We start from the raw sequence: 25,082 nt of genomic DNA on the forward strand, positions 1-25,082 counted from the left end.
ATAGGCCTCAAAGCTTTCTAAATGTCCACTTACAGATTCTATAAAAAGGGTGTTTCAAAACTGTTCTATCAAAAGAAAGTTTCAACTCTGTGAGTTGAATGCACAAATCACAAAGTAGTTTCTGAGAATGCTTCTGTCTAGTTTTTATGTGTAGATATTCCCTTTTCCAACGAATGCCTCAAATCAGTCCAAATATCCACTTGCAGATTCTATGAAAAGAGTGTTTCAAACCTGCTGTATGAAAAGGTATGTTCAAATCTGTGAGTTGAATGCAAACATTACAAAAATGTTTCTGAGAATGCCTCTGTCTAGTTTTTATGTGAAGATATTTCCTTTTCCACTGTAGGACTTAAAACCCTCCAAATGTCCACCTGCAGATTCTAGAAAAATAGAGTTTCGCCTTTTCCCACCCCCTAGCGCCGCTGGGCCTGCAGGTCTCTGTCGAGCCGCGGACGCCAGTCTCTGTTCCGCAGGATGGGGTTTGTTAAAGTTGTTAAGAATAAGGCCTACTTTAAGAGATACCAAGTGAAATTTAGAAGACGACGAGAGGGTAAAACTGATTATTATGCTCGGAAACGCTTGGTGATACAAGATAAAAATAAATACAACACACCCAAATACAGGATGATAGTTCGTGTAACAAACAGAGATATCATTTGTCAGATTGCTTATGCCCGTATAGAGGGGGATATGATAGTCTGCGCAGCGTATGCACACGAACTGCCAAAATATGGTGTGAAGGTTGGCCTGACAAATTATGCTGCAGCATATTGTACTGGCCTGCTGCTGGCCCGCAGGCTTCTCAATAGGTTTGGCATGGACAAGATCTATGAAGGCCAAGTGGAGGTGACTGGTGATGAATACAATGTGGAAAGCATTGATGGTCAGCCAGGTGCCTTCACCTGCTATTTGGATGCGGGCCTTGCCAGAACTACCACTGGCAATAAAGTTTTTGGTGCCCTGAAGGGAGCTGTGGATGGAGGCTTGTCTATCCCTCACAGTACCAAACGATTCCCTGGTTATGATTCTGAAAGCAAGGAATTTAATGCAGAAGTACATCGGAAGCACATCATGGGCCAGAATGTTGCAGATTACATGCGCTACTTAATGGAAGAAGATGAAGATGCTTACAAGAAACAGTTCTCTCAATACATAAAGAACAGCGTAACTCCAGACATGATGGAGGAGATGTATAAGAAAGCTCATGCTGCTATACGAGAGAATCCAGTCTATGAAAAGAAGCCCAAGAAAGAAGTTAAAAAGAAGAGGTGGAACCGTCCCAAAATGTCCCTTGCTCAGAAGAAGGATCGGGTAGCTCAAAAGAAGGCAAGCTTCCTCAGAGCTCAGGAGCGGGCTGCTGAGAGCTAAACCCAACAATTTTCTATGATTTTTTCAGATATAGATAATAAACTTATGAACAGCAACTAAAAAAAAAAAAAAAAAAAAAAAAAAAAAGAAAAATAGAGTTTCAAAACTGCTCTATGAAAAGAAAGGTTCAATTCTGTGAGTTGAATGCACACATCACAAAGAAGTTTCTGAGAATGCTTCTGCCTAGTTTTTATGTGAAGATATTCCCATTTCCAACGAAGGCCTCAAAGCAGTCCAAATATCCACTTGCAGATTCTGCGAAAAGAGTGTTTCAAAACCTCTCTGTGAAAAGGTATGTGCAACTCTTTGAGTTGAATGCAAACATCACAAAGAAGTTTCTGAGAATGCTTCGGTCTGGTTGTTATGTGAAGATATTTCCTTTTCCACCATAGGCCTCAAAGCTATTCAAATGTCCACTTGAAGATCCTAAAAAAAGAGTGTTTCAAAACTGCTCTATCAATTGAAACGTTCAACACTTTGATTTGAATGCACACATCACAAAGAAGCTTTTGAGAATGCTTCTGTCTAGTTTTTATGTGAAGATATTTCCGTTTCCAACGAAGGCCTCAATGCAGTCCAAATATCCACTTGGAGATTCTACGGAAAGAGTGTTTCAAAACTGCTCAATGAAACGGTATGTTCAACTCTGTCAGTTGAATGCAAAATTCTCAAAGAAGTTTCTGAGAATGCTTCTGTCTAGTTTTTATGTGAAGATATTTCCTTTCCAACATAGGCCTCAAAGCCCTGCAAATGTTCACGTGGAGAGCCTACAAAATGAGTGTTTCAAAACTGCTCTACAAAAACAAAGGTTCAACTCTGTGAGTCAAATGCACACATCACATAGAAGTTTCTGAGAATTCTTCTTACTAGTTTTTATGTGAAGATATTCCCGTTTCCAACGAAGGCCTCAATGCAGTCTAAATATCCACTTGAAGATCCTATGAAAAGAGTGTTTCAAAACTGCTTTATGAAAGGGTATCTTCAACTCGTAAGTTGAATGCCAACATCACGAAGAAGTTTCTGAGAATATTTCTGTCTAGATTTTATGTGAAGATATTTACTTTTTCACCGTAGGCCTCAAAGCCTCCAAATGTCCCCTTGCAGATTCTACAAAAGAGTGTGTCAAAACTGCTGTATCAAAAGAAAGATTCAACACTGTGGGTTGAATACACATAGCCCAAAGAAGTTTCTGAGAATGCTTCTGTCGTGTTTTTATGTGACGATATTCCCTTTTCCAAAGAAGGCCTCAAAGCAGTCCAAATATCCAATTTCAGATTCAACGAAACGAGTGTTTTAAAGCTGCTCTATGAAAAGGTATGTTCAACTCTGTGTGTTGAATGCCAACATTAGAAAGAAGTTCCTGAGAATGCTTCTGTCTAGTTTTAATGTGAAGATATTTCCTTTCCACCACAGACCTGAAAGCTCTCCAAATGTCCACTTGTAGATCCTATAAAATGAGTGTTTCAAAACTCCTCTATCAAAAGAGAGTTTCAACTCTGTGAGCTGAATCCACACATCACAAACAAGTTTCTGAAAATTCTTCTGTTTAGTTTTTATGTGAAGATATTCCCGTTTACTACGAACGCCTCAAAGCAGTCCAAATATCCACTTGCAGATTCTACGAAAAGAGTGTTTAAAAACTGCTCTATGAAAAGGTGTCTTCAAATCTTTGAGTTGAATGCAAACGTCACAGGTAAGTTTCTGCTTCTGTCTGGTTTTTATGTGAAGATATTTCCTTTTCCACCGTAGGTCTCAAAGCTCTCCAAATGTCCACTTGCAGATTCAACAAAAAGTCTGTTTCAAAACTGCCCTATGAAAAGGAAGGTTCAACTGTGTGAGTTGAATGCACACATTACAAAGTAGTTTCTGATAATGCTTCTGTCTGGTTTTTTTCTGAAGATATTCCCGTTTCCAACGAAAGCCTCAAAGCAGTCCAAATATCCACTTGCAGATTCGACGAAAAGAGTGTTTCAAAGCTGCTCTATGAAAATGTATGTTCAACTCTGTGAGTTGAATGCAAGCATCAGAAAGATGTTTCTGGGAATGCTTCTGTCTAATTTTGATTTGAAGATATTTACTTCCACCATAGGCCTCAAAGCTCTCCAAATGACCACTTTCAGTTTCTGCAAAATGAGTGTTTCAAAACTGTTCTATCAAAAGAAAGGTTCAACTCCATGAGTTGAATACACACATCACAAAGAAGTTTCTAAGAATTCTTCTGTCTAGTTTTTATGTGAACATATTCCCGTTTCCAATGAAGGCCGCAAAGCAGTCCAAATATCCACTTGCACATACTACGAAAAGAGTGTTTCAAAACTGCTCTATTGAAACGTATGTTCACCTCTGTGTGTTGAATGCAAACATCACAAAGAAGATTCTGAGAATGCTTCTGTCTGGTTTTTATGTGAAGATATTTCCTTTTCAACCCTAGTATTCAATGCTCTCCAAACGTACTCTTGCAGATTCTGCAAAAAGAGTGTTTCAAAACTGCTCTATCAAAAGAAAGGCTCAACTCTGTAAGCAGAATGCACACATCACAAAGAAGTTTCTGAGAATGCTTCTGTCTAGTTTTTATGTGAATATATTCCCGTTTCCAACGAAGGCCTCAAAGCCATCCAAACATCCACTTGCAGATTCTACCAAAGGAGTGATTCAAAACTGCTCTATGAAAAGGTATGTTCAAAACTGTGAATTGAATGCAAACATCACAAAGAAGTTTCTGTGAATGCTTCTGTCTAGTTTTTATGTGAAGATATTTCCTTTCCACCATAGGCCTGAAAGCTCTCCAAATGTCCACTTGTAGATTCTACAAAATGAGTGTTTCAAAACTGGTTTATCACAAGAAAGGTTCAAATCTGTGAGTTGAATGCACACATGACAAAGAAGTTTTTGAGAATTCTTCTGTCTAGTTTTTATGTGAAGATATTTCCTATCCCACCATAGGCCTTAAAGCTCTCCAAGTGTACACTTGCAGATTCTACAAAAAGAGTGTTTCAAAGCTGCTCTATAAAAAGAAACGTTCAACTCTATGTATTGAATGCACACATCACAAAGTAGTTTCTCAGAATTCTTCTGTCTAGATTTTATGTGAAGATATTCCATTTCCAACGAAGGCCTAAAAGCAGTCCAAATATCCACATGCAGATACTACGAAAAGAGTGTTTCAAAACTGTTTTTTGAAAAGGTATGCTCAACGCTGTGAGTTGAATGCGAACATCACAAAGCAGTTTCTGAGAATGCTTCTGTCTGGTTTTTACGTGAACATATTTCCTTTTCCACCAAAGGTCTCAAAGCTCTCCAAATGTACACTTGCAGATTCTGCAAAATGAGTGTTTCAAAACTGCTCTATCAAAAGAAAGGTTCAACTCTCTGAGTTGAATGCACACATCACAATGAAGCTTCTGAGAATGCTTCTGTCTAGTTTTTATGTGAAGATATTCCCGTTTACAATGAAGACCTCAAAGCAGTCCAAATATCCACTTGCAGATTCTACGAAAAGAGATTTTCAAATCTACTCTACGAAAAGGTATGTTCATGTCTGTTAGTTGAATGCAAATATCACAAAGAAGGTTCTGAGAATGCTTCTGTCTAGTTTTCATGTGAAGATATTTCCTTTTCCACTATAGGCCTCAAAGCTCTCCAAATGTCCTATTGCAGATTCTACAAAAACATTGTTTCAACACTCCTCTATCAAAAGAAAGGTTCAACTCTCTGAGTTGAATGCACACATCACAAAGTAGTTTCTGAGAGTGCTTCTGTCTAGATTTTATGTGAAGATATTCCCGTTTCCTACTAAGGCTTCAAAGCAGTCCAATATCCACTTCCAGATTCTATAAAAGGACTGTTTCAAAACTGCTCTATGAAAAGGTGTGTTTAACTCTGTGAGTTGAATGCAAACATCACGAAGTAGTTTCTGAGAATGTTTCTTTATGGTTTTTATGTGAAGATATTTCCTTTCCACCATATGCGTCAAAGCTCTCCAAATGTCCACTTGTAGATTATTCAAAAAGGTTGTTTCAAAATTTCTCTATGAAAAGAAAGGTCAAATCTGTGAGTTGAATGCAGATATTAGAGAGAAGTTTCTGAGAATTCTTCTGTGTAGTTTTTATGTGAAGATATTCCCGTTTCCAATGAACGCCTCAATGCCATCGAAATATCCACTTGCAGATTCGACAAAAAGAGTGTTTCTAAACTGCACTATGAAAACTTATGTTCAACTGTGTGTGTTGAATGCAAACATCACAAAGAAGCTTCTGAGAATGCTTCTGTCTGGTTTTTATGTGAAGATATTTCCTTTCCACCATAGGCCTGAAAGCTCTCCAAATGTCCACTTGTAGATGCTACAAATTGAGTGTTTCAAAACTGCTCTATCAAAAGAAAGTTTCAATTCTGTGAGTTGAATGCACACATAACAAAGAAGTTTTGAGAATTCCTCTGTCTAGTTTTTATATGAAGATATTTCCTATTCCACCATAGGCCTCTAAGCTTTCCAAATGTCCACTTACAATTTCTACAAAAAGAGTCATTCAAAGCTGCTATATAAAAAGAAACGTTCAAATCAATGAGTTGAATGCACACATCTCGAAGTAGTTTCTCCAAATTCTTCTGGCTAGATTGTATGTGAAGATATTCCATTTCCAACGAAGGCCTCAAAGCACTCCAAATATCCACTTGCAGATTCTACAAAAAGAGTTTTTCAAAACTGTTCTATGAAAAAGTATGTTCAACACTGTGAGTTGAATGGAAACATAACAAAGCAGTTTCTGAGAATGCTTCTGTCTGGTTTTTACATGAAGGTATTTCCTTTTCCTCCATAGACGACAAAGCTTTCCAAATGTCCACTTGCAGATTCTATAAAAAGAGTGTTTCAAAGCTGCTCTATCAAAAGAAAGGTTCAACTCTGTGAGTTGAATGCACACATCACGAAGTATTTTCCGAGACTGCTTCTGTCTTGTTTTCATGTGAACATATTTCCGTTACCAACGAAGGCCTCAAAGCAGTCCAGATATCCACTTGCAGATACTATAAAAAGAATGTTTCAAAACTGCTCTATTAAAAGGTATTTTCAACTCTGAGGGTTGAATGCAAACATCACAAAGATGTTTCTGAGAATGCTTCTTTCTGGTTTTTATGTGAATATATTTCTTTCCACCATAGGCCTGAAATCTGTCCAAATGTCCACATGCAGATGCTACAAAAAGAGTGTTTCAAAACTGCTCTATGAAAAGAAAGTTTCAACTCTTTGAGTTGAATGCACACATCAGAAAGCAGTTTCTGAGAATGCTTCCGTCTAGTTTTTATGTGAAGATATTTCCTTTTTCACCATAGGCCTCAAGGCGCTGCAAATTTCCAGTTGCAGATTCTACAAAAAGGGTGTTTCAAATCTTCTCTATGAAAAGGAATGTTCAATTCGGTGAGTTGAATGCAAACGTCACAAAGTAGTTTCTGAGTATGCTTCTGTCTAGTTTTTATGTGAAGATACACCCATTACCATCGAAGGCTTCAAAGCTGTCCAAATATCTACATGCAAATTCTATGAAAAGATTGTTTCAAAGCTGCTCCATCAAAAGAACGTTTCAACTCCAAGAGTTGAATGTGCACATCACAAAGAAGTTTCTGAGAATGCTTCTGTCTAGTTTTTATGTGAAGATACTTCCTTTTCCACCATAGGCCTCAGAGCTCTCCAAATGTCCACTTACAGATCCTACAAAAAGGGTGTTTCAAAACTGGTCTTTCAAAAGAAAGGTTCAACTCTGTGAGTTGAATGCACACATCAAAAAGAAGTTTCTGAGAATGCCTCTGTCTAATTTTTATGTGAGGATATTCCTGTTTCCAACGAAGGCCTCAATGCAGTCCAAATATCCCCTTGCAGATTCTACGAAAAGAGTGTTTCAAAACTGCTCTCTGAAAAGGTATGTTCAACCCTGTGAATGGAATGCAAACATCAGAGAAGTTTCTGAGAATGCTTCTGTCTAGTTTTTATGTGAAGATATTTCCTTTTCCACAGTAGGACTCAAAGCTATCCAAAAGTCCACTTGCAGATTCTACAAAAAGAGTGTTTCAAAACTGCTCTATCAAAAGAAAGGTTCAAATCAGTGAGTTGAATGCTTACATCACAAAGAAGTTTCTGAGAATGCTTCGGTCTAGTTTTCATGTGAAGATATTCCTGTTTCCAACGAAGGCCTCAAAGCAATCCAAATATACACTTGCAGATACCACGAAAAGAGCGTTTCAAAACTGCTCTATGAAAAGATATATTCAACTCTGCGTGTTGAATGCAAACATTACAAAGTGGTTTCTGAGAATGCTTCTGTCTAGTTTTTAGTTGAAGATATTTCCTTTTCCACCATAGGCCTCAAATCTCTCTAATTGTCCCATTGAGATTCTACAAAAAGAGTGTTTCAAAACTGCTCTATCAAAAGAAAGGTTCAACTCGGTGAGCTGAATGCACACATCAAAAAGAAGTTTCTGAGAATGCTTCTGTCTAGTTTTTATGTGAAGATATTTCCATTTCCAACGAAGGCCTCAAAGCAGTCCAAATATCCACTTGCAGATTCAACGAAAAGAGTGTTTCAAAACTGCTCTATGAAAGCGTATGTTCAACTCTGTGAGTTGAATGCTAACATCAAAAAGAAGTTTCTGAGAATGCTTCTGTCTAGTTTTTATGTGAAGATATATCCTTTTCCACCAAAGGCCTCAAAGCACTCCAAAGGTTCTCTTGCAGATTCTACAAACAAAGGGTTTCAAAACTGCTCTATCAAGAGAAAAGTTCTACGATGTAAGTTGAATGCGCACATCACAAAGAAGTTTCTCAGAATGCTTCTGTCCGGTTTTTATGTTAAGATATACCCCTTTCCTACGAAGGCCTCAAAGCAGTCCAAATATACACTTGCAGATTCTACGAAAAGAGAGTTTCAAAACTGCTCTACGAAAAGGTATGTTCATCTCTGTGAGTAGAATGCAAACATCAGAAAGAAGTTTCTGAAAATGCTTCTGTCTGGTTTTTATGTGAAGATATTCCCGTTTCCAACGAAGGCCTCAAAGCAGTCAAAATACCCACTTGCAGATTCTACGAAAACATTGCTTCAAATCTGCTCCATGAAAAGGTATGTTCAACTGTGTGAGTTGAATGCAAACATCACAAAGAAGTTTCTGAGAATGCTTCTGTCCAGTTTTTATTTAAAGATATTTCCTTTTCCACCATAGGCCTCAAAGCTCTCCAAAAGTCCACTTGCAGATTTCTCAAAAAGATTGTTTCAAAACTGCTCTATCAAAAGAAAGTTTCAACTCTGTGAGTTTAATGCATACATCACAAAAAGTTTCAGAGAATGTTTCTGTCTGGTTTTTATGTGAAGATATTCCCGTTTCCAAAGAAGGTCTCATAGTGGTGCAAATACCCACTTGCAGATTCTCAGAAAACAGTGTTTCAAAACTGCTCTATGAAAAAGTATGTTCAACTCTGTGAGTTGAATGCAAACATCACAAAGAAGTTTCTGAGAATGCATCTGTCTAGTTTTTATGTGAAGGTATTTTCTTTTCCACCCTAGGTCTCCTGTCTTTCCAAATGTCCACTTCCAGATTCTACAAAAAGAGTGTTTCATAACTGCTCTATCAAAATAAAGCTTCAACTCTGGGAGTTAAATGCACACATCACAATGAAGTTTCTGAGAATGCTTCTGTCTAGTTTTTATGGGAAGACATTCCCGTTTCCAAGGAAGGCCTCAAAGCAGTCCAAATATCCACTTGCAGATTCTACGAAAAGAGAGATTCAAAACTGCACTATGAAAAGATATGTTTAACTCTATGAGTTGAATGCACATATCACAAAGAAGTTTCTGAGAATGCTTGTTTCCAGTTTTTATGTGAAGATATTCCCGTTTCCAACGAAGGCCTCAAAGCAGCCCAAATATCCACTTGCATATAAGACGAAAAGAGTGTTTCAAAACTGCTCTATGAAAAGGTATGTTCAAATTTGTGTGTCGAATGCAAGCATCACAAACAAGTCACTGAGAACACTTCTGTCTAGTTTTTATGTGTAGATATTTCGTTTTCCACCATAGGCTTCAAAGCTCTCCAAATGTCCAATTGCAGATTCTACAAAAAGAGTGTTTCAAAACTACTCTATCAAGAAAAAGTTTCAACTCTGTGTGGTGAATGCACACACCACAAAGAAGTTTCTGAGAATGCTTCTGTCTAGTTTTTATGTGAAGATCTTCCCGTTTCCAATGAAGGCCTCAAAGCAGTGCAAATATCCACTTGCAGATTCTAAGAAAAGAGTGTTTTAAAACTGCTGTATGAAAGGTACGTTCAACTCTTTGAGTTGAATGCAAACATCACAAAGAAGTTTCTGAGAATGCTTCTGTCTAGATTTTATGTGAAGATATTTCCTTTTCCACTATAGGCCTCTAAGCTTTCCCAAAGTCCACTTGCAGATTCTACAAAAACAGGGATTCAAAACTGCTCTATCAAAAGAAAGAAGGGTTCACCTCTGTGAGTTAAATGCACACATCACAAAGAAGTTTCAGAGAATGATTCTGTCTAGTTTTTATGTGAGGATATTGCCATTTCCAAGGAAGGCCTCAAAGCAGTCCAAATATCCACTTGCATATTCTATGAAAAGAGCGTTTCAAAACTGCTCTATGAAAAGGTATGTTTATCTCTATGAGTTGAATGCACACATCACAAAGTAGTTTCTGAGAATGCCTCTATCCTGTTTTTATATGAAGATGTTCCTGTTTCCAGTGAAGGCCTCAAAGCAGTCCAAATATCCACTTGCAGATTCTATGAAAAGAGTTTTTCAATACTGCTCTATGAAAAGTTATTTTAAACTCTGTGAGTTTAATGCAAACATCACAAAGAAGTTTCTGAGAATGCTTCTGTCTTATTTATATGTGAAGGAGAAATAAAATACTTTTCAGACAAGCAAATGCTGAGAAATTTTGTCACCACCAGGCCTGCCCTAAAAGAGCTCCTGAAGGAAGCACTAAACATGGAAAGGAATAGCTGGTACCAGCCGCTGCAAAATCGTGCCAAAATGTAAAGACCATAAAGACTAGGAAGAAACTGCATCAACTAACGAGCAAAATAACCAGCTAACATCGTAATGACAGGTTCAAATTCACACATAACCATATTAACTTTAAATGTAAATGGACTAAATGCTCCAATTAAAAGACACAGACTGGCAAATTGGATAAAGAGTCAAGACCCATCAGTGTGCTGTATTCAGGAACCTTAACTCATGTGCAGAGAAACACATAGGCTCAAAATAAAAGGATGGAGGAAGATCTACCAAGCAAATGGAAAACAAAAAAAGGCAGGGGTTGCAATCCTAGTCTGATAAAACGGATCTTAAACCAACAAAGATCAAAAGAGACAAAGAAGGCCATTACATAATGGTAATGGGATCAATTCAACAAGAAGAGCTAACTATCCTAAATATATGTGCACCCAATACAGGAGCACCCAGATTCATAAAGCAAGTCCTGAGTGACCTACAAAGAGACTTAGACTCCCACACATTAATAATGGGAGATTTTAACACCCCACTGTCAACATTAGACAGGTCAATGAGACAGAAAGTCAACATGGATACCCAGGAATTGAACTCAGCTCTCCACCAAGCGGACCTAATAGACATCTACAGAACTCTCCACCCCAAATCAACAAAATACACATTTTTTCAGCACCACACCACACCTATTCCACAATTGACAACATACTTGGAAGTAAAGCTCTCCTCAGCAAATGTAAAAGAACAGAACTTATAAAAAACTATCTCTCAGAACACAGTGCAATCAAACTAGAACTCAGGATTAAGAATCTCACTCAAAACCACTCAACTACATGGAAACTGAACAACCTGCTCCTGAATGACTACTGGGTACATAACGAAATGAAGGCAGAAATAAAGATGATCTTTGAAACCAATGAGAACAAAGACACAACATACCAGAATCTCTGGGATGCATTCAAAGCAGTGTGTAGAGGGAAATTTATAGCACTAAATGCCCACAAGAGAAAGCAGGAAAGATCCAAAATTGACACCCTAACATCACAATTAAAAGAACTAGAAAAGCCAGAGCAAACACTTTCAAAAGCTAGCAGAAGGCAAGAAATAACTAAAATCAGAGCAGAACTGAAGGAAATAGAGACACAAAAAACCCTTCAACAAATTAATCAATACAGTAGCTGGTTTTTTTAAAAGATCAACAAAATTGATAGACCACTAGCAAGACTAATAAAGAAAAAAAGAGAGAAGAATCAAATAGACACAATAAAAAATGATAAAGGGGATATCACCACCAATCCCACAGAAATACAAACTACCATCAGAGAATACTACAAACACCTCTATGCAAATAAACTAGAAAATCTAGAAATGGGTAAATTCCTCGACACATACACTCTCCCAAGACGAAACCAAAAAGAATTTGAATCTCTGAATAGACCAATAAAAAGATCTGAAATTGTCACAATAATCAATAGCTTATCAACCAAAAAGAGTCCATGACCAGATGGATTCAAAGCCGAATTCTACCAGAGGTACAAGGAGGAACTGGTATCACTCCTTCTGAAACTATTCCAATCAATAGAAAAAGAAGGAATCCTCCCTAACTCGTTTTATGAGGACAGCATCATCCTGATACCAAAGCCGGGCAGAGACACAACTAAAAAGAGAAATTTAGACCAATATCATTGATGAACATTGATGCAAAAATCGTCAATAATATACTGGCAAACTGAATCCAGCAGCACATCAAAAAGCTTATCCACCATGATCAAGTGGGCTTCATCCATGGGATGCAAGGCTGGATCCATATAGGCAAATCAATAAATGCAATCCAGCATGTAAACAGAACCAAAGATCAAAACCACATGATTATCTCAATAGATGCAGAAAAGGCCTTTGACAAAACTCAACAACGCTTCATGCTAAAAACTCTCAATAAATTAGGTATTGATGGGATGTATTTCAAAATAATAAGAGCTATCTATGACAAACCCACAGCCAATATCATACTGAATGGGCAAAAACTGGAAGCATTCCCTTTGAAAACTGGCACAAGACAGGGATGCCCTCCCTCACCACTCCTCTTCAACATAGTGTTGTAAGCTCTGGCCAGGGGAATTAGGCAGGAGAAGGAAATAAAGGGTATTCAATTAGGGAAAGAGGAAGTCAAATTTTCCCTGTTTGCAGACGACATGATTGTATATCTAGAAAACCCCATTGTCTCAGCCCAAAATCTCCTTAAGCTGATAAGCAACTTCAGCAAAGTCTCAGGATACAAAATCAATGTACAAAAATCACAAGCATTCTTATACACCAACAACAGACAAACAGAGAGCCAAATCTAGAGTGACTTCCCATTCACAATTGCTTCAAAGAGAATAAAATACCTAGGAATCCAACTTACAAGGGATGTGAAGGACTTCTTCAAGGAGAACTACAGACCACTGCTCAATGAAATAAAAGAGGATACGAACAAATGGAAGAACATTCCATGCTCATGGGTAGGAAGAATCAATATCGTGAAAATGGCCATACTGCCCAAGGTAATTTACAGATTCAATGCCATCCCCATCAATCTACCAATCACTTTCTTCACAAAATTGGAAAATAGAACTTTAAAGTTCATATGGAAACAAAAAAGAGCCCGCATCACCAAGTCAATCCTCAGCCAAAAGAACAAAGCTGGAGGCATCACACTACCTGACTTCAAACTATTCTACAAGGCTGCAGTAACCAAAACAGCATGGTACTGGTACCAAAGCAGAGATATAGATCAATGGAACAGAACAGAGCCCTCAGAAATAATGCTGCATATCCACAACTATCTGATCTTTGACAAACCTGAGAAAAACAAGCAATGGGGGAAGGATTCCCTATTTAATAAATGGGGCTGGCAAAACTGGCTAGCCATATGTAGAAAGCTGAAACTGGATCCCTTCCTTACACCTTATACAAAAATCAATTCAAAATGGATTAAAGACTTAAATGTTAGACCTAAAACCATAAAAACCCTAGAAGAAAACCTCGGCATTAGCATTCAGGACATAGGCATGGGCAAGGACTTCATGTCTAAAACACCAAAAGCAATGACAACAAAAGACAAAATTGACAAATGGGATCTAATTAAACTAAAGAGCTTCTGCACAGCAAAAGAAACTACCATCAGAGTGAATAGGCAACCTACAAAATGGGAGAAAATTTTCACAACCTACTCATCTGACAAAGGGCTAATATCCAGAATCTACAATGAACTCAAACAAATTTACAAGAAAAAAACAAACAACCCCATCAAAAAGTGGGCAAAGGACATAAACAGACACTTCTCAAAAGAAGACATTTATGCAGCCAAAAAACACATGAAAAAATGCTCATCATCACTGGCCATCAGAGAAATGCAAATCAAAACCACAATGAGATACCATCTCACACCAGTTAGAATGGCAATCATTAAACAGTCAGGAAACAACAGGTGCTGGAGAGGATGTGGAGAAATAGGAACACTTTTACACTGTTGGTGGGACTGTAAATAGTTCAACCATTGTGGAAGTCAGTGTGGCGATTCCTCAGGGATCTAGAACTAGAAATACCATTTGACCCAGCCATCCCATTACTGGGTATATACCCAAAGGACTATAAATCTTGCTGCTATAAAGACACATGCACACGTATGTTTATAGTGGCATTATTCACAATAGCAAAGACTTGGAACCAACCCAAATGTCCAACAATGATAGACTGGATTAAGAAAATGTGGCACATATACACCATGGAGTACTATGCAGCCATAAAAAATGATGAGTTCATTTCCTAGGTAGGGACCTGGATGAAATTGGAAATCATCACTCTCAGTAAACTATCACAAAAACAAAAAACCAAACAGCGCATATTCTCACTCATAGGTGGGAATTGAACAATGAGATCACATGGACACAGGAAGGGGAACATCACACTCTGGGGACTGTTGTGGGGTGGGAAGAGGGGGGAGGGATAGCATTGGGAGATATACCTAATGCTAGATGACTACTTAGTGGGTGCAGCACACCAGCATGGCACATGTATACGTATGTAACTAACCTGCACAATGTGCACATGTACCCTGAAACTTAAAGTATAATAATAAAAATACATAAATAAATAAATAAATAAAAAGAGAAGGAAATATCTTCACATAAAAACTACACAGAAACATTCTGAGAAACTTCTTTGTGATGGGTATATTCCTGTCACAGAGTTGAACCTTTCTTTGGATTGAACAGTTTGGAAACACTCTTCTTGTAGAGTATGCAAGTGGATATTTGGAGCACTTTGAGGCATATCGTGGAAAAGGAAATATCTTCACATAAAAACTACCCAGAAGTATTATGAGAATCTACTTTGGGATGTGTGCGTTCAACTCACAGAGTTGAAACTACCTTTTGATAGAGCAGCTTTGAAACTCTCTTTTTGTAGAATCTCCAAGTGGATATTTGGAGACCTTTGAAGCCTATGGTGGAAAAAGGAATATCTTCACAGAAAAACTACACAGAAGCATTCTTAGAAACTTCTTAGTGATGTGTGCATTCGTCTCACAGAGTTCAACCTCTCTTTTGATTGAGCAGTTTTGAAACACTGTTTTTGTAGAATTTGCAAGTGGATATTTGGAGCACTTTTAGGCCTATTGTTGTAAAGGAAATATCTTCACATAAAAACTACACAGAAGTATTCTGAGAAACTTCTTTGTGATGTGTGCATTCAACTCACAGAGTTGAACCTATATTTTGATAGAGCAGTTTTGAAACTCTCTTTTTGTAGCATCTGCAAGTGGATATTTGGAGCCGTTCTCGGCCTAAGGTGGAAAAGGTATTAACTTCACATAAATCTATACAGAAGCATGGTACTGCTACCAAAACAGAGATATAGATCAATGGAACAGAACAGAGCCCTCAGAAATAATGCCACATGTCTACAACTATCTGATCTTCAACAAACCTGAGAAAAACAAGCAATGGGGACAGGAATCCCTATATAGTAAATGGTACTGGGAAAAATGGTTAGCCATATGTTGAAAGCTGAAACTGGATCCCTTTCTTACAGCTTATACAAAAATTAATTCAAGATAGATTAAAGACTTAAACGTTATTCCTAAAACCATGAAAACCCTGGAAGAAAACCTAGGCTTTACCATTCAGGACATAACCATAGGAAAAGACTTCATGTCTAAAACACCAAAAGCAAAGGAAACAAAAGCCAAAATTGACATATGGGGTCTAATTAAACTAGAGCTTCTGCACAGCAAAAGAAACTACCTTCAGGGTGAATAGGCAGCCCACAAAATGGGAGAAAATTTTCACAACCTACTCATCTGACAAAGGGCTAATATCCAGAATCTACAATGAACTCAAACAAATTTACAGGAAAAAAACAAACAACCCCATCAAAAAGTGGGTGAAGGACATGAACAGACACTTCTCAAAAGAAGACATTTATGCAGCCAAAAAACACATGAAAAAATGCTCACCATCACTGGCCATCAGAGAAATGCAAATCAAAACCACAATGAGATACCATCTCACACCAGTTAGAATGGTGATTATTAAAAAGTCAGGAAACAACAGATGCTGGAGAGCATGTGGAGAAATAGGAATACATTTACACTGTTGGTGGGACTGTAAACTAGTTCAACCATTGTGGAAGTCAGTGTGACGATTCCTCAGGGATCTAGAACTAGAAATACCATTTGATCCAGCCATCCCATTACTGGGTATATACCCAAAGGACTATAAATCATGCTGCTATAAAGACACATGCACACGTATGTTTATTGTGGCACTATTCACAATAGCAAAGACTTGGAACCAACTCAAATGTCCAAAAATAATAGACTGGATTAAGAAAATGAGGCACATATACACCATGGAATAATAAGCAGCCATAAAAAATGATGAGTTCATTTCCTAGGTAGGGAGATGGATGAAATTGGAAATCATCATTCTCAGTAAACTATCACAAGAACAAAAAACCAAACACTGCATATTCTCACTCATAGGTGGGAATTGAACAATGATAACACATGGACACAGGAAGGGGATCATCACACTCTAGGGACTGTTGTGGGGTGGGGGAGAGGGTAGAGATAGCTTTAGGAGATATACATAATGCTAAATGACGAGTTAATGGGTGCAGCACACCAGCATGGCACATGTGTACATATGTAACTAACCTGCACATTGTGCACATGTACCCTAAAACTTAAGGTATAATAATAATAATAATAATAATAATAATAATAATAATAATAATAATAATAAAAATACATAGAAGCATTCGAAGAAACTTCTTTGTGATGTGTGCATTCATCTCACAGATTTGAACATTTCTTTTTATTGAGCAATTTGGAAACACTCTTTCTGTAGAATCTGCAAGTGGATATTTGGAGTGCTTTGAGCCCTATAGTGGAAAAAGAAATATCTTCACATAAAAACTACACGGAAGCCTTCTGAGAAACTTCTTTGTGATGTGCACATTCAACTCCGATAGTTGAACCTATCGTTTGATTTAGCAGTTTTGAATCTCTCTTTTTTTAGTATCTCCAAGTGGTTATTTGAAGCCCTTTGCGGCCTATTTTGGAAAAGGAAATATCTTCAAATAAAAACTACACAGAAGCACTCTTAGAAACTTCTTTGCAATATGTGCATTGAACTCACAGAACTGAACCTATCTTTTGATAGAGCAGTTTTGAAACTTTCTTTGTGTAGAATCTGCAAGTGTATATTTGGAGCCCTTTGAGGCCTATGGTGGAAAAGGGAATATCTTCACATAAAAACTACACAGAAGCATTCTGAAAACCTTCTTTGTGATGTGTGCATTCATCTCACAGTGTTGAACCTTCGTTTTGATTGAGCAGTTTTGAAACACTCTTTTTGTAGAATCTGCAAGTGGATATTTGGAGCGCTTTGAGGCCTACTGTGGAAAAGGAAACATCTTCACATAAACAATATACAGAAGCATTCTGAGAAACTTCTTTGTGATGTGTGCATTCATCTTACAGAATTGAACCTATCTTTGGATTGAGCATTTCTTAATCTATCTTTTTGTAGAATCTGCAAGTGGATACTTAGCGCACTTTGAGTCCTATTGTTGGAAAGGAAATATCTTCACAAAATGATTCTGAGAAAGTTATTTGTGATGTGTCCATTCCACCCACACACCTGAACATATCTTTTGATAGTTCAGTTTTGAAACACTCTTTTTGTAGAATCTGCAACTGCATATTTTCAGCCCTTTGTGGCGTACGGTGGAAACGGAAATATCTTCACATAAAAACTCCACAGAAGGATTCTCAGAAACTTCTTTGTGTTGTGTGCATTCACCTAACAGAGTTGAACCTTTCTTTTGATTGAGCAGTCTTGAAACACTCCTTTTGTAGAATCTTCAAGTGGATATTTGGAGAGCTTAGGGGACTACTGTGAAATAGGAAATATCTTCACAAGAAAAAGTACATAGAAGCATTCTGAGAAACATCTTTGTGATATGTGCATTCATATCACAGAATTGAACCTTTCTTTTGATTGAGCAGTTTGGAAACACACTTTCTGTAGAATCTGCAAGTGGATATTTGCAGTGCTTTGAGGCCTATGGTGGAAAAGGGAATATCTTCACATAAAAACTACACAGAAGCATTCTGAGAAACTTTTTTGGGATGTGGGCATTCATCTCACAGAGTTGAATATTTCTTTTGATTGAGCAGTTTTGAATCTCTCCTTTTGTAGAATGTGCATTTGGATATTTGGAGCCCTTTGCAGCCTATTTTGGAAAAAGAAATATCTTCAGAGTAAAACTACACAGAAGCATTCTGAGAAACATCTTTGTGATGTGTACACTCATGTCACAGAGTTGAAACTTTCTTTCGATTGAGCACTTTTGAAACTTTTTTTTATAGAATCTGCAAGTGGATGTTTGAAGCGCTTTGAGGCCTGTGGTGGAAAAGGAAATATCTTCATATAAAAACTACACAGAAGCATTCTGAGAAACTTCCTTGTGATGCGTGCATTCATCTCACACCTTTCAACATTTCTTTTGATTGAGCAGTTTTGAAACACTCTTTTTGTAGAATCTGTAAGCGGATATTTAGAGCGCTTTGAGATCTATGTTGGAAAAGGGAATATCTTCACATAAAAACTACACAGAAGCATTCTGAGAAACTTCTTTGTGATGTGTCAATTTGACTTGCAGAGTTGAATCTATCTTTTGATTGCACGGTTTTGAATCTCTCTTTTTGTAGAATCTGCAAGTGGATATTTGGATCCCTTTGTGGCCTATTTTTGAAAAGGAAATATCTTCAAATAAAAACTACACGGAAGCATTCTGAGAAACTTCTGTGTGACGTGTGCATTCATCTCACAGAATTGAAGCTTTCTTTTGAGCAGTTTTGAAACCCTCTTTTTGAAGAATCTGCAAGTAGATATTTGAAGTGCTTTGAGGCCTATTGTGGAAAAGGAAATATCTTCACATAAAAACTACACAGAAGCATTCTGAGAAACTTCTTTTTGATGTGTGCATTCATCTCACGGAGTTGAACTTTGTTTTGATTGAGCTGTTTTGAAACACTCTTTTGTAGCATCAGCAAGTGGATATTTGGAGCACTTTGAGGCCAATGGTGGAAAAGGAAATATCTCCACATAAAAACTTCAAAGAAGCATTCTGAGAAACTTCTTTGTGAAGTGTGCATTCAACTCACAGAGTTGAACCTTTCTTTTGATAGAGCAGTTTTGAAACTCTCTTTTTGTAGTATCTGCAAGTGGATATTTGGAGCCCTTTGCAGCCTATGGTGGAAAAGGAAATATCTTCACATAAAAACTACACAGAAGCATTCTGAGAAACTACTTTCTGATGTGTGAATTCATCTCACAGAGTTGAAACTTTCTTTTGATTGAGCAGTTATGAAACACTCTTTTTATAAAATCTGCAAGTGGATATTTGAAGCCCTGTGAGGCCTATTGTGGAAAGGGAAATATGTTCTCAGAAAACTACACCGAAGCATTCTGAGAAACTGCATTTTGATGTGTGCATTCATCTCAGAGTGTTGAACCTTCGTTTTGATTGAGCAGTTTTGAAACACTCTTTTATCTGCAAGTTGATATTTGGAGTGCTATGAGGACGTATTTCAAAATAATAAGAGCTATCTATTACAAACCCACAGCCAATATCATACTGAATGGGTAAAAACTGAAAGCATTCCCTTTGAAAACTGGCACAAGACAAGGATGCCATCTCTCACCACTCCTATTCAACATAGTGTTGGAAGTTCTGGCCAGGGCAATTAGACAGGAGAAGGAAATAAAGGGTATTCAATTAGGAAAATAGGAGGTCAAATTGTCCCTGTTTGCAGACGACATGATTGTATATCTAGAAAACCCGATTGTCTCAGCCCAAAATATTTTTAAGCTGATAACCAACGTCAGCAAAGTCTCAGGATACAAAAATCCATGTACAAAAATTACAAGCATTCTTATACATCAAAAACAGACAAACAGAGAGCCAAATCATGAGCGAACTCCCATTCACAATTGCTTCAAAGAGAATAGAATACCTAGGAATCCAACTTACAAGGGATGTGAAGGACCTCTTCAAGGAGAACTACAAACCACTGCTCAAGGAAATAAAAGAGGATACAAACAAATGGAAGAACATTCCATGTTTATGGGTAGGAAGAATCAATATCTTGAAAATGGCCATACTGTCCAAGATAATTTACAGATGCAATGCCATCCCCATCAAGCTACAAATCTCTTTCTTCACAGAATTGGAAAAAACTACTTTAAAGTTCGTGTGGAATTAAAAAAGAGCCTGCATCACCAAGTCAATCCTCAGCCAAAAGAACAAAGCTGGAGGCATCACACTACCTGACTTCAAACTATACAACAAGGCTACAGTAACCAAAACATCATGGTACTTGTACCAAAACAGAGATATAGATCAATGGAACAGAACAGAGCCCTCAGGAATAATGCCAAATATCTACAACTTTCTGATCTTTGACAAACCTGAGAAAAACAAGCAATGGGGAAATGATTCCCTATTTAATAAGTGGTGCTGGGAAAACTGGCTAGCCATATGTAGAAAGCTGAAACTGGATCCCTTCCTTACACCTTATTCAAAAATCAATTCATGATGGATTAAAGACTTAAACCTTAGACCTAAAACTATAAAAACCCTAGAAGAAAACCTAGGCTTTACCATTCAGGACATAGGCATGGGCAAGGACTTCTTGTCTAAACCACGAAAAGCAGTGGCAACAAAAGCCAAAATTGACAAATGGGATCTAATTAAACTAAAGAGCTTCTGCACAGCAAAAGAAACTGCCATCAGAATGAACAGGCAACCTACAAAATGAGAGAAAATTTTGACAACCTACTCATCTGACAAAGGGCTTGTATCCAGAATCTACAATGAACTCAAACGAATGTACATGAAAAAAACAAACAATCCCATCAAAAAGTGGGCGAAGGACATAAAGAGACACTTCTGAAAAGAAGACATTTATGCAGCCAAAAAACACATGAAAAAATGCTCACCATCACTGGCCATCAGAGAAATGCAAATCAAATCCACAATGAGATAACATCTCATACCAGTTAGAATGGCAATCATTAAAAAGTCAGGAAACAACAGGTGCTGGAGAGGATGTGGAGAAATAGGAATACTTTTACACTGCTGGTGGGACTATAAACTAGTTCAACAATTGTGGAAGTCCGTGTGGTGATTCCTTAGGGATCTAGAACTAGAAACACCATTTGACCCAGCCATCCCATTACTGGGTATATACCCAAATGACTATAAATCATGCTGCTATAAAGACACATGCACATGTATGTTTATTGTGGCATTATTCACAATAGCAAAGACTTGGAACCAACCCAAATGTCCAACAATGATAGACTGGATTAAGAAAATGTGGCACACATACACCATGGAATACTATGCATCCATAAAAAATGATGAATTCATGTCCTTTGTAGGTACATGGATGAAATTGGAAATCATCATTCTCAGTAAACTATCACAAGAATAAAACACCAAACACCACATATTCTCACTCATAGATGGGAATTGAACAATGAGAACACATGGACACAGGAAGGGGAACATCACACTCTGGGGCCCATTGTGGGGTGGTGGGGGAGGGATAGCATTGGGAGATATACCTAATGCTAGATCATGAGTTAGTGGGTGCAGCAGACAAGCATGGCACATGTATACATATGTAACTAACCTGCACATTGTGCACATGTACCCTAAAACTTAAAGTATAATAATAAAAAGTAAATAAATAAATAAATAAATAAAAGCTAAAATCTCTTCAAAAAAAAAAAAAACTAGACAGAAGCATTCTGAGAAACTTCTTTGTGATGTGTGTGTTCATCTCACCGAGTTCAAACTTTCTTTTGATTGACCAGTTTTGAAATACTGTTTTTGTAGAATCTGCAAGTGGATATTTGGGGTGATTTGAGGCCTATGTTGGAAAAGGAAATATCTTCATATGAAAACTAGACAGAAGCATTCAGAGAAACTTCTTAGTTATGTGTGTATTCATCTCAGAGAGTTGAACCACACTTTTGATTGAGCAGTTTGGAAACAGTCTTTTTGTCATATCTGCATGTGGATATTTGGAGTGCTTTGATGCCTATGGTGGAAAAGGAAATACCTTAACATAAAAATTAGACAGAAGCATTCTGAGAAACTTCTTTGTGATGTTTGCATTCATCTCACAGAGTTCAACCTTTCCTTTGATTGAACAGTTTTGAAACACTCTTTTTGTAAAATCTGCTAGTGGATATTTGGAATGCTGTGAGGCCTATGGTGGAAAAAAACGTATCTTCACATAAGAGCTGTGAAGCAGGTTTCCTAAAAACAGCCTTGTGATGTGTGCATTCATCTCGCAGAGGTAAGCATTTCTTTTCTCTGATCAGTCTGGAAACTCTGTTCTTGTACAATCTGAAAAGGGGTATTTTTGATCACTTTGAGGCCTATATTCACAAAGGAAATATCTTCACATACAAAGCATAAGGAAAGTTTCTGAGATACTTCTTTGTGATATGTGCATTCATCTCACAGATTTGAACCTCTCGTTTGCTTCAGCAGTTTGGAAACAGTATTTTTGCAGAATCTGCAAATGGATATTTGTGAGCACTTTGAAGCCTATGCAGAAAAATAAGTATCTTCACAGAAAACTATAAAAAGTTTTCTGAGAAACTGTTTTGTGATGTCTGCGTTCATCTCACAGAGGTAAATGATTCTTTTCTTTGATCATATGGGAAACTCTGTTGTTTTAGAATCTGCTAAGGGATATTTTTGAGTGCATAGAGCCCTATGGTGAAAAAGGAATTGTCTTCACATAAAAACTAGACAGAAGCATCCTGAGAAACTTCTTGGTGATGTGTGCATTCATCTCACAGAATTGAAACTTTCTTTTGATTGAGCAGTTTGGAAACGTCTTTTTGTGAAATCTGTAAAGGGATATTTCTGAGCACTTTGAGGCCTATGGTGAAAGAGAAAATATCTTCACATAAAAACTAGACTAAAGAATTCTGACAAACTGCTTTGTGATGTATGCAATCGTCTCACAGAGTTCAACAATTCTTTTGATTGAGCAGTTGGGAAACCGTCTTTTTGTAGAATCTGCAAAGGTATATTTGTGAGTGCTTTGAGATCTGTGGAAATAAAAGGAAATATCTTCACATAAAAACTATAAAGAAGGTTTGTGAGAAACTTCTTTGTGATGTGTGCATTCATCTCACAGAGTTGAACCTTTCCTTTCATTCAGCAGTTTGGAAACAGTCTTTTTTTAGGATCTGCAAAGGGACATTTTTGAGCACTTTGAGGCCCATGGTGAAAAAGGTAACACACTCACATAAAAACAAGATAGAGGCTTTCTGAGAAACATCTTTTTGATATATGCATTCATCCCACAGAGATGAAACTTTCTTTTGATGAGCAGTTTGGAAACAATATTTTGTAGAATTTCCAAAGTGTTATTAGTTAGTGCTTTGTGTCCTGTGTTGAAAAAGGAATTATCTTTACATAAATACTAGACAGAATATTTCTGAGAAACTGCTTTGTGATGTGTGCTTTCATCTCACAGAGGTAACTATTTCCCTTCATTGAGCAGAATGGAAATTCTGTTCTTGTAAAATCTGCAAAAGGATATTTGTCAGTGCTTTGAGGTTTATGGTGAAAAAGGAATTATCTTCACGTAAAAACTAGACAGAAGTTTTCTGTGAAACATCTTGGAGATGCGAGAATTCATCTCACAGATTTGAAACATTCTTTTGATTGAGCAGTTTGTAAACAGTATTTTGGTAGGTAGAATCTGCAAAGGGATATTTGTGATGCTTTGAAGCCTATGGTGGAAAAGGAAATATTTTCACATGAAAACAAGGGAGAAGCTTTCTGAGAAATCTCCTTGTGATGTGTGCATTCATCTCACAGATTTGAACCTCTCTTTGGATTGAGCAATTTGGATACAGTATTTTTGTAGAATCTGTAAAGGCATATTTTTGAGAGCTGTGAGACCTATGATGAAATACGAAATATCTTCACATAAAAACTAGACAGAAGCTTTCCGAGAAACTTCTTTGTGATGTGTGCATTCATCTCATAGAGTTCAACCATTCTTTTGATTGAACAGTTTGGAAACAGTCTTTTTGTAGAATCTGCAAAGGGATATTTATGAGTGCTTTAAGACCTATGGTGAAAAAGGAAATATATTCACATAAAAAGTATAAACAAGGTTTCTCAGAAACAGCTTTGTGATGTATGCATTCGTCTACAGAGGTAAATGTTTCTTTTCTCTGGTCAGTCTGGAAACTGTTCTTGTAGAGTCTGCAAAGGGATATTTGTGAGTGCTTTGAGGCCTATGGTGAAAAAGGAAATATCTTCACATAAAAATTAGAGAGAGGCTTTCTGAGAAACCTCTTTGTGATGTGGGCATTCATCTCACAAAGATGAAACTTACTTCTGATTGAGCAGTATGGAAATGGTCTGTTTGTGGTATCTGCAAAGGGATATTTATGAGTGCTTTGAGGCCAATGGTGAAAAAGGAAATATATTCATATAAAATGTATAAAGAAGGTTTCTTAGAAACAGCTTTGTGATGTGTGCGTTGATCTCACAGAAGTAAACATTTATTTTCTCTGATCTGTCTGGAATCTCTGTTCTTGTAGAATCTGCAAAGGGATATTTGTGAGTGCTTTGAGGCCTATGGTGAAACAGGAAATATCTTCACTTAAAAACTAGACAAAAGCTTTCTTAGTGGCTTCTTTGTGATGTGTGCAATCATCTCACAGAGTTGAACCATTCTTTTGATTGAGCAGTCTGGAAACAGTCTTTTTGTAGAATCGGCAAGGAATATTTGTCAGGACTTTGAGTGCTATGGTGAAAAAGGAAATATCTTCACATAAAAAATGGACAGAAGATTTCTGAGAAACCTCTTTGTAATGTGTGCATCCATCTCATAGAGTTTAAACATTTTTTTGATTCAGCAGGTGGGAAGCAGTCTTTTTGCAGAATCTGCAAAGGGATATTGCTGAGCACTTTGAGGCCTATGGTGAAAAAGGAAATATCTTCACATAAAAACTACACAGAAGCTTTCTGAGAAACTTCTTTGTGAGGTATGGATTCATCTTATGGAGTTGAACTATTTTTTTGATTGAGCAGTTTGGAA

At 37.3% G+C, this 25,082-nt stretch overlaps 1 protein-coding gene across 1 annotated transcript; it reads left to right on the forward strand.

The window, feature by feature from the left end:
* Nucleotides 1-403: 403 nt before the first annotated feature.
* Nucleotides 404-1,461, forward strand: LOC103785569 (large ribosomal subunit protein uL18). Its single transcript, XM_055105068.1, has one exon. It carries the CDS (start codon nt 475-477, stop codon nt 1,366-1,368), a length of 894 nt encoding a protein of 297 aa, XP_054961043.1. The 5' UTR covers nt 404-474; the 3' UTR covers nt 1,369-1,461.
* The last annotated feature ends 23,621 nt before the right edge of the window (nt 1,462-25,082 follow it).

The sequence above is a fragment of the Pan paniscus genome, chromosome 21 (assembly GCF_029289425.2).
Source record: "Pan paniscus chromosome 21, NHGRI_mPanPan1-v2.0_pri, whole genome shotgun sequence".
NCBI lineage: Eukaryota > Metazoa > Chordata > Mammalia > Primates > Hominidae > Pan > Pan paniscus.

Coding starts and splice junctions, on each gene's coding strand:
- LOC103785569 (XM_055105068.1), top strand. CDS start 475: ATGGGGTTTGTTAAAGTTGTTAAGAATAAGGCCTACTTTAAGAGATAC.